This window comes from Peromyscus eremicus, chromosome 8b (genome assembly GCF_949786415.1).
Source record: "Peromyscus eremicus chromosome 8b, PerEre_H2_v1, whole genome shotgun sequence".
NCBI classification, from domain to species: Eukaryota; Metazoa; Chordata; class Mammalia; order Rodentia; family Cricetidae; genus Peromyscus; species Peromyscus eremicus.
This window is the reverse complement of record NC_081424.1, coordinates 23,131,362-23,142,284: the sequence shown is the minus strand read 5'-3', so window position 1 is coordinate 23,142,284 and position 10,923 is coordinate 23,131,362. Positions and strand designations below refer to the sequence as shown.

General features: G+C 43.2%; 1 protein-coding gene across 3 annotated transcripts in view; it reads right to left on the bottom strand.

Moving 5' to 3' along the window:
• The window catches only part of Hsf2 (heat shock transcription factor 2), a 24,669-nt gene extending 23,857 nt beyond the window's left edge, over window positions 1–812 (bottom strand). For all 3 annotated transcript variants that reach the window (XR_009380994.1, XM_059272589.1, XM_059272590.1), the window contains exon 1: window positions 633–812. Coding sequence is in view for 2 of the 3 variants with exons in the window: in XM_059272589.1 (XP_059128572.1) it covers window positions 633–725 (93 nt within the window). In the remaining variant the exon portion in view is untranslated. The remainder of the gene's footprint in view (window positions 1–632) is intronic.
• Window positions 813–10,923: the final 10,111 nt, after the last annotated feature.

The window sequence follows — 10,923 nt, the reverse complement described above, 5'->3', positions numbered from 1 at the left end:
ACGGTCCAGTCTCCAAACCACAACTGGTTCATTTCCATGCAGTTTTAATCCGAGTCTGTACATTTTTTTCCCTTTAAATCATCATAAAAGATTTCCACCCCGCACCACCCCCCACCCCCTGCAACGCGAGGGTGAGCAATCAATCCCCGCGGAGGTGATTTCCTTCGCGAAGAAGACCCGCGCTCGCCCTCCCGCTCGCCCTCCCGCTCCAGGCTCGCTCGGCGAATGACCACCGCGCCCGCAAGCAGCGAGCAGACGGCGGAGGATGAGTGTGCAGAACGCGCGGCCGCGGGGCCGGTCGGTCGGTGGGTCGGTCGGTCGGCCGGCGGGACCGTTACCGGGGCGCCCCTCCCCCACCGCGGCCCGAGGCGAGCGGAGCCGGCCGGCCGGCCGGCCGAGGCCCGGGCTTGAGGCTCACACACAAAGCCGGGGGGTCCGCGTGAGTGGGGCGGGGGAGGGAGGGAGGGAGGGAGGGAGGGAGAGAGGGACCGGGAGGCCGCGCGCCGCCGCCGCCGCCGCCGCCGCCGCAGGCCGAGCCCAGCCCGGCCCAGCCCAGCCCAGCCCAGCGCCGCGCGGCCCGGCCGGTTCCACACGGGGAGCACCCCGGGGCCACGGAACCCCCGGACCCGTACCTGGCTCCAGGTGATGAACTCATTGGTGTGGGTTTCCTCCACCAGCGTCCACAGCTTGCTGAGAAAAGCCGGCACGTTGGAACTCTGCTTCATTGTTAGCCAGGCGCAGGGATTCCGAATTCTACTCCCGAACGCGGAGGTCGCTGAACGGCGGCGGCGGCGGCGGCGGCGGCGGCGGCGGCGGCTTCGGCTCCGGCTTCGGCTCCGGCGGCGGCAGCAGCTGCTCCCCGGGAAAGCACACACCGCGCAGGCGCGGCGGCGGCGCCCGGGCTCCGCCCCCTCGGCGCCGCGGGGCGCGTGGTGAGGCGGGGAGACCCCGCGGCCGCACGTGATGGACGGGGCTTCGCGCTCCACCCAGGCGCTCTGCTCCCGCCCCCGGGCCTCTTGGAGTCCAATCCAAAGCCGCGGGGGTGCACCACGGAGCAAGGCGATTGGCTGCTGCTGCGAGGAGGGGGTGGGCGCAGGAGGTCCGCCTTGTCTTTTACCTTGTAGGCTGGACCCTCTGAAAGGGAACGAGGTTGGGGACCCGGGAAACCTTGTTTGGTGGGTTCACGTGGAAAGCGTTTGGGTGCACCGGCTGTGGCTGGCAGAGTGCAGAAACGCCCCCGGGGCCGTTGACTCATAAGTTTGGCCCGCAAAGAGTAATTTGCTCCGGTCTAAAGGAAGGAATAAATCACATGCGGCAGAGAGGTGCTCCTGAGCAAGATGTGCTAGGCCCCTGGTTGGAGCTATCTTAAAAATAATAAGCCTTGTTTTACATTTGTCAATGGGAGAAAATGGCTCATTTCAGACACTCTTTAATCAAAACCTGAAGCTTAAATAATAGTATATATAATAGCAAGGACTCAGTAAATGAGCTATTATAAGGCAGCAACTGTTAAGAGCATCTTACACGCTGTTTTTTAATTCAGCAGACATCAGGTGCCTGCCATAAACCCAGTTCAAAAGCAATTAGTCTAGTTTATAGTATTTGGGTCAAAATTGTTCTGTGTGTACCTTACAGAGGTTTCCTCTGGCAATGTGTGATTTGCAAAACCTTAATCTGCTAGCACAATCCCCCGCATTTCTTCACTGAGATTGAGACTTTACCTACTCAGAGTGGCTGTAATAATGTAAACCTCTGAAAATACTTGGAAAGTAAAGAATTCTTTAAAGGTTCTTAAAAAAACAAACAGGAAAAAAAACACATGAAAGAATGATTTGCAAACAGAGGTAATAGTTAACACTCCATTCTATTCCAGGTTGGTTTACCTCCTGGGTATATGTACAATAATACATTAAAAACAATAACTGAGCATAGTGTTTTTAAGTCCAGCACTCTGGAGGCTGAGGCAGGATTGTGGAGCAGGGGAGGCTAGCCTGGGTTAAATACGAGCTCCAGGTCATCCTGGGCTACATGGCAAGATCCCCTTTCTCTCAAAAAGAAAAGGAAGCATACATTATACATACATTATATATATGTATATATATGCACACAAATACATATATAATGCATGTATATACATATATGTACAACTTTCAGTAAAAATATACTAAACATAGTCATATACAGCACTGTTTGCTACAAAAAAATGGACATATGACAGGGTAATTATGATAAAAAGACTAATATTTGATGAGACTTTACTTGACAAGGGCTTTACATGTGTCATCTTATTTAATCTTCACAGCAACCCAAAGAAGATGTGTTGTTATTTAACTTTTTTGCTCTTTTTGGGGGCCTGCCACCTAGCTCCTAAATAGATCACAAACGGAGGCTTAATTCTTAATTATTAATTTCTGCCCTTAGCTTGACTTATTTCTAGTCAGCTTTCCGTAACTTAAATAATCCCATTTATCTTTTGCCTCTGGCTTTTATCTTTCTCTATTCCTGTATACCCTTCTTTGTTTCTTACTCCATGGCTTGCTGTCTGGCTGGGTGGCTGGCCCTGAAGTCCTCATCCTTCTTCTCTTGTTCCTTCTTTTCCTCCCAGATTTCTCCCTCTATATATTCTCTCTGCCTGCCAGCCCCACCTATCCTTTCTCCTGACTCGCTATTGGCCATTCAGTTCTTTCCTAGACCATCAGGTGTTTTACACAGGCACAGTAACACAACTTCACAGAGTTAAACAAGTGCAACATAAACAAAAGTAACACACATTAAAACAATATTCTACAAAGATACTGCAAAGGGTCTGATTCAGGTTGGTACAAAGTCTATTCAATCAATTATACAAAGCTAATCAGAACCAACCCTGTTACCAGATTTCCAAAGTGGGTTGGATAGAAGTTTCTAATTACATTCCAGTGTGACAGTGTGTTGTTTTCCCTCAGTTTGGGAATATATTCCAGTCCTAGAGCCTCGTAGATACAATGCCAGTGACAATCCTCATATATTTACTTCACAAGACAAAGATCAAGTAAGTTGCTTCTTCTTCCGGTTTGCCTCTGAAATCTTACAAATATCTTTCTGAAACACGAATCTGAACAGTCTCCAAACCAGCCCATGGCCTTCCCTACTTTCCAGAATAAGTCCTGCCCCCTTAAAATGGCACAGAAGATCATTAGTGATCCCACACTATCCTCTAGCGTGTTCACTGTCAATCACTCGTCATGTCTTGGTCACATGATAGCTGTACTACAGGTAACTGTTCATATTCTTTCACATCTCTGTATAATTCTGGAATGTTGTTGGCTCTACCATGTTCCTTCTTAACCTGGGAGGTCAAGCAGAATTCCACACAGAACTTATGATGTCTGTTCTATGATGAAGTTGTCAACTTCATTACATCTGGAATTACAAAAACCCCAGAGTAGCTGGGTACACCCAGGAGGGCTTTCTCTTGATTGAATGATTTAAGGTGGGAAGACCTGCCCTAAATCCAGAGCTTTTGAAATGGGAAGATCTGCCTTAAGCCTGGGCCACAATGTTTGCTGGCAGCCTGTACAGAAGAACATGGAAGAAGAATAAAGTCCTTGCTCTTTTCCCTGCTTGCTCTTACTGGCAACATCATACCTTCATAGGTGTTAGATCCTACTTCTTCAGGGCTCTGACATATACTGAATAACAGCTGAGACATCCAGCCTCGTGGTCTGAACAACTACTGGATTCTTGGATTTCCCTTTGGTAGACAGCCATTGTTGGATTAGCTGGACCACAGCCTATAATCCACTCTAATTAATCACATATATAAAACATATACATATATCTTATATATATATAACACATAGTATAAATAATATGACTTATGTAAAATATATTAAATGAATAGATGTATTCATTTATCAGTTCTGTTTCTCTAAGAACCCTGACTAATGAAGAATACATCTGTTTTTGTAAAATCTTACTTAATAATCTTGTATTATCCCATTTAACAAAAAAGTATATATTTTTATTTACATACTTTTTATTATAGATTATAGGATTTATTATACTTACACTAGATTATGAAAATGTTTAATAGAAACAGTGTACATAGTGCCTTATGTACATTTGCCTATCTAATATTTGTTGACTAAATCAATAAATATATAAATAGGTAAATATTAACCATCTGCTTAGTCTTCCATGACCAACAACTCTAGATTGTTCTTACTGTGTGTCCCATAGCTTGTGAAACTTTGCCTTCAAAATGTTGATCATACTCCAGTTGCTCATTTGCCTCTCAACACCCTCATTAGTCTGGCAGACTGCTGACCCTGTGTGCCCTCTATATCCAGCACTGAACACGGTGCTAATAACATAGGGACTGCTCAATATAAATATTTATCACATGAATAATTTCAGCTTTAAAACATCATTTGGATAAAATATGCTCTACCTAATAATCAAGAAGGCCCTTTCAGTTTCCTGACACTCAGAGCAAACCTTTTTGTTTACCAAAGAAAAAACTGGCAATGGGGCCTCAAGGGGGGGGATAAGAGTAGCTCAAATTAGAGGCATATAGCTGAAGAGCTATTAGCATTGAGAAAATATCAGAACCTTGAAAAAGACAAATAATAATTGAATGCCATTGAATCCTACCTTTGAAGTCACTTGTGGTGTCAAAATGAATTACAGGGGCAAAGTGCTTAAGCCCCCTTTAGGAAGGTATTTCTACAAGTGGAGAACTCACAAGAAGACTCAAAGTTCACTACATTTTTTTTTTCCCAAGGAGGCTGATGTCTTACTTTGCTTTTTATTTCTGTGATTAAAAACACCATGACCAAAAGCAACTATGGGAGAAAATAGTTTATTTCAGCTTACAGTTGTAGTCCGTCATGAAGTGAAGTCATGGCTGGAACTCAAGCAGGAACCTGGAGGCAGAAACAGAAGCAGAAGCCATGGAGGAATGCTGCTCGCTGGCTTGCTCCCCAAAGCTTGCTCAACCTGCTTTCTTTTTTTTTTTTTTTTTGGTCTTTTTGAGACAGGGTTTCTCTGTGTAGCTTTACGCCTTTCCTGGATCTCACTCTGTAGACCAGGCTGGCCTTGAACTCACAAACAGCCGCCTGCCTCTGCCTCCCGAGTGCTAGGATTAAAGGCGTGTGCCACTGACGCCCGGCTCAACCTGCTTTCTTATAGAACCCAGGACCACCTGTCCAGAGGTGGCCCAGTACCCAGTGAGCTGGGCCCTCCCACGTCAATCATTAATCAAGAAATACCCTAGATACCTGCCTAAGGCAATTGATAGAGGCGTTATCTCAACTGAGGTTCCTCTTCCCTGATAATTCTAACTTGTGTCAAGTTGACAAAAAAACTAACCAGGCTAATTGCCTGCCTTGTCAGTTTGTCACGTCAATACAACACTATCACACAGTAATTTTTTACGTGTTTATCCCTAAGATCTCATATCAATATCAACATCATAATAGGAAACATTCCAACTTTGAAAAGTCTCATAGTATTTAAAAATTCAAAAAAATTGAAAAGTTCAATCTTTTTAAAGTACCCAAAGTCTATTAATTGTAGGCACCTATAAATCAAAATGAAGTTAAACACCTTCTATTTCGAGAGAGAAGAATCAGGGCCCAGTCACAATCAAATCAAAGCAAAACCAAGCTCCAACGGTGTAAATCAAATCCTATAGCTTAACGATTTGCACCTGAAATTTACTCATGATATTCTGGGCTCCAAAGAACTTAGGCAGCTCCACCTCTTAGGGTCTGACATTCGCAGACGTGCAGCATCTCTTATAGGCTTAGGCCAACACCATTCTACACTTACTGCTGTCCGTGGCAGTCACCTATGGTTCAGCCATCTCCAGTATGTTGGGGGCTGCACCGCGACTGGGCTGCACCTTCACCAATACCTCTCCTAAGCCTTCTTCAGGGACTCTGACCCGGCTACATAGTGCCAAACCTCAGCTTCTCTTCCTCACCCTGTAGACCCGTGCTTGTCACTGCAACTGAGGCTGCACCTTTACCAATGGCCTCCCCTGGTGCCAAACCTCACCTATTCTCTGTGATTTTTCCATACCTTCAAAACCAGTGTCACCTGGAAGACTTTTCCACATTACCACGTTCAGCTGACAGCATGAGATGCAGCCTTGGCCTTCTCTGGACCCTATCTTCTGTGTACTGACTATGAGGAAACACTCCCAGAAAATTCCACTTCAGTGACGCTGAGATCTTCTTAATCACAGCTGACTTAACTCCAGCTAACCAGAGTTATTTGTTCCAGTAAAAGTTTCACTTCAGTGGTATTGGTCTCTTCTTAACCACAGCTGGTTCTTCAGCTGCAGCTGACCAGATAGATACACCGGATTCTTAATACAAAATATTACCTGAGTGCCTCCCATAGAGACTTGGGAGCACTCTCAAACTCCCCCTCTGAAGTGTCACGAGCCAGGCCTCCATATCTTCCAAGATAATGCACTCTTCTCAATCATCTTCCCAGTTTCCACAACAGCTCGTTAATCCCTCAACACTAACTGTTGTTCTCCACCTCCACCCCCACCCCGAGCAAACTCCTTCCACAATCCTCCCCTAAATAACATGGTCAGATTTGGCACACCATCCCCCACCCCACCCCCATTCTTGGTACTAATTTTTTTTTGTCTTGGTTTTTTTTTTTTTTTTTTTTTTTTTTTTTTATTGCTGTAGTTAAATACCATGACCAAAAGCAACTTCCAGAGGAAAGGGATTATTTCTACTTTTAGCGGTAGTTCATCATGAAGGGAAGCCAGGGCAGGAATTCAAAGCAAGAACTTGGAGACGGGAACGAACGGAAGTGAGGGCCATGGAGAAGTGCTGCTGACTGGTTTGCTCATCTTGCTCAGCCAGTTTTCTTATACAGCCTACCCCAGGGGTGGCACTGAACAAAGGAAGCTAGGCCCTCGCTCATAATCATTAATTAAGAAAATAAGCTACGGGTGATATGATGGTGGCATTAACTAAGGTCTTCTCAGATAAGTAGTGTCAAGGTGATAACAAGCTACCTAGGGCAGCTGAGCAACATCCTTCTTCCCAAGGCCATACTTGTGTGTGACAAGCATGGAGAGGGATGGGCTAGTGTGGTTTGCAGCAGGTATTGGCTTAAAATGCCGCGTTGTGTTGAAGTGGTAAGAATCCAACTGACCTTCTGGTTAAAGTAATCCAGGGTATATCTTAAGTTATTGAAAGTCCTATGTCCCCAACAAGGCAGGATGGTTAATCACCTCAGCTCTAGTCTCGCTCAGTCATTGATGCTGGACAGGAAGCAAAACTTGACAAGTTAAGCATCGAGTGTCGACAGGTGACTTAAACACTTGAATACCAGCTGTACCAGTGAGTTTTCGTCAGCTTGACACAAACTAGAGTCCCTAGGAAGAGAGAACTTCACCTGAGGAATCACCTCCCTCAGATTGGCCTGTGGGCATGTGTGCCCGGCATTTTCTTGATTACTACATGATGTAGGGTGGCCCAGCCCATTGTGGACAGTGCCATCCCTGGGTAGGTGGCCCTGGATTCTGTAAGGAAGTTAGCTGAGGGAGCCAGAGGAAGCCAGCCAGTACGCTGCATTCCTGCATGGTTTCTGCTTCAGTTCCTGCCTCCCGATGCCTGCCCTGGCTTCCTTTGATGATGGACTGTAACCTGTACTGTAAATAAACCCTTTCCAACCTGAGTTGCTTTAGGTCAGAGTGCTTATCACAGCAACAGAAGAGCAGCTAAAGGGCTGGAGAGATGGCTCAGAGGTTAAGAACACTGGCTGTTCTTCCAGAGGTCCTGAGTTCAATTCCCAGCTCCTATATGGTGACCTCACAACCATCTGTAATGAGATCTGGTTCCCTCTTCTGACCTGCAGGGATACATGCAAACAGAACACTGTATACATAATAAGTAAATAAATCTTAAAAAAAAAAAAAGTAGCTAGAACACGGGCGTTAGCCTTTTCGGAAACTGAGTGGAGGTATTCTTTGGCAGGCACTCCAACAGATGGCTGATAAACGGATTCACTCTGTGTCCTACTCAAAGCCCTGACGGAAGTTTGCTTATTAGAAAGGAAACAGGTCTAGACAATTGAAAGGTCTGGAAATAGCAGAAAAATGGAGTTAGTTGGTAAGTGACTTTCAATTGAAGCCTTCTGTTACTTTCAACAGAATAGAATCACATTAAGGCTACAATTTCCGTTCTCCTCATTCCAGTTGAAGGTGGTAGTAAAAATAAAGGAATTTGCAGTTCATCTTTCTAAATAATTGTTCAAATCACTTGACAACAGAGATATGTGAGCCGCCTCAAAAATTAAATGCGTTGTATATGGATTGAGCTCAGATGTATATATACTCTTAATTTGAATACTATATTAAAATGTAGATATTGACTTCTGGAAGATGCAACCACTATTATGGATATACTTCTTTGCTGTTTAGCTAATATAAATGGCACCCAGGCACCAGCTATATCGAGAAAAATTTCCTTTCTATTCTATTCATTCACAGTGTGTGTTATGATACAATTGAGATCAATCAAAGGCTCAAGCCATGTCCCTGGGATAGGATTGCATAATAGCAACCTTCCAAATTGGGGTTTGATATTGTCTTAACCTTGTGGGACATGAAAAATGATTGCTAAATAGCAAAAATCTTAATGTTTATACCTGTAATTTATAATGGTTGTTAACATTTATTCTAATTTTCTGTAAAATACCATTTAAACAGTATTGTGAAGTGTAATAGTTCATTGTAATATGTGCTCTAGGGTAGGTTAACACTTGAAGTATTGTAATGATGATGAATGTGTATTTTTCTGGCAGTTAATTATCATTAGAAAGATTTATCAAATGCCTACTATATGAAAGCTTATCTAAATTTTTTCTTCCTTTTTAAAAGAACATCAGGGGGTTGGGGATTTAGCTCAGTGGTAGAGCACTTGCCTAGCAAGCGCAAGGCCCTGGGTTCGGTCCTCAGCTCTGGAAAAAAAAAAAAAAGACAAAACAACAAAAAAGACCAAAAAAAAAAAGAACATCAGAAGTTTTTTTTTTTTTTAATTATGACAGAGGATGTAGAAATGAAGTTTTACTTTTTTGGTAGTACAAATAAAGCTTAGAGTATGTATATCAACTAAAACCAGTGTTTTCTTTTGAACTGTTGGAACAATTGGGAGTCACAGTATCTTGAGTGACCACCTATAGCTTGGCACAGATACCACATCTTTTGGTTCTCATAAATTCTGCTGAAAGAGTTGAGTGGCCTGAGGCCAACGTAAAAAATAGGGGGCTGGTGTGCGCAAGTCTGCGTCACTAGGAGAGCTGACGGATGCTGGGTGGCGGTGGCACACACCTTTAATCCCAGCACTCGGGAGGCAAAGCCAGGTGGATCTCTGTGAGCTCGAGGCCAGCCTGGTCTACAGAGTGAGATCCAGGACAGGCACCAAAACTACCCAGAGAAATCCTGTCTCAAAAAACCCAACAACAACAACAAAAACCCCAACAAACAAACAAACAAACAAACAAACGAAAAAACAGGGTTACACACTATTCTTACAATACTTAAAGCCTGTGAATCAAATTAACAAATCATTCAATAAAATGAGTTCTTTTCTCTACCTCTTTGACTGCATGTTCATAACAACAGATTAAAATATGGATAGAGCCACACAGTTTTTCTAAGGTTAGTCTAGAAAGTGAGCGTGTGGTTCACTGATAGAGCACTTGCCTGCCTCCCAACCACAGGTATTATTGTCTGGTGTTTTAATGGTGGAAAGGTGGTTTTTAAATGATGAATAGCGTAAAGATACATAATGATTTTATTTTATTTCATTTTTTGAGACAAGGCTTTTCTATGCAGTCCTGGTTAGCCTGGGACTTGGTATGTAGAACAAGCTGGCCTTGAACCTACGGTTTGGAAGTTTCCTTAGCTTCACAGGTGCTGGGATTATGGGCACACTCCGCCATTCCTGTCTGTGATTTATATGATTCTTAGTCATATAATTTAAATTATATAATAGCATATAGTTATATATATATATTGTTATATGGTCATTGAATACAATTATTGTTATAAATATTAACTTCAGTGAAGTCACTGGTTGGTTTGTCCTTATTAAAATTATCACACAATTTGTGTTTTGTTGGCAATATTGATCAAAATATGAAAAACGCAGTTATATTCAAAGCCCAAAAGAGTGAATATGCTTTTCTTTCTAAACTATAAAAGTAAATATTGAACATTGAGAAATTACAAAGTTTTGTTCATGTATTTAGATTACAAAAATTTAGAATTATAAAATTTTAAACTACATATGAGCCTAACAACTTCAAATTTTAAAATAAAACTATCCACAAAGAATGGATATTTTAGACTTAATGTTTGGGGACTATAATCAAATTCTATTATATTTAAAAAAGTGAATTATTTTCTTATACTGAAGCCACTTCTGTGTCTGATAGCGGCAGACTTCACAGCCTGGAAACTGTATTCAGGGCATTTGGAACTGAAGCATTTTCCTGGAGTCTTCCATTGCTGGAGTGGTACAGAGTGTTCCAGGTTATTAATAATGAGTGTTGGATCTCAAGTGGTAAGAAGTATCCACTTATCTCTTAATACATTTTTCAATTTTATTAACCCATGTATTAATTGTTTTTATGTGGCTTTGATAGTCTGGAATTTCTAAGTCTTGGCAGAGACCCAGCTTTCCAGAGCCTGAAGGTGGATTCATCACTTCTCTGTTGTGGTGGTTTGACACTGGGAACAGAGGCCACTTACAGAGTAAAGCGCATGCCCTCGTTTACAGGTCTAGAGGGATAGGAGTCCATGATGACAGACTGGAAAGAGCATGCTTGAGTCTACAGTTCTAGAGGGATAGGAGTCCATGACAGACTGGATGGCAGCTGGAGATAAAAGCTGAGAGCTGACAT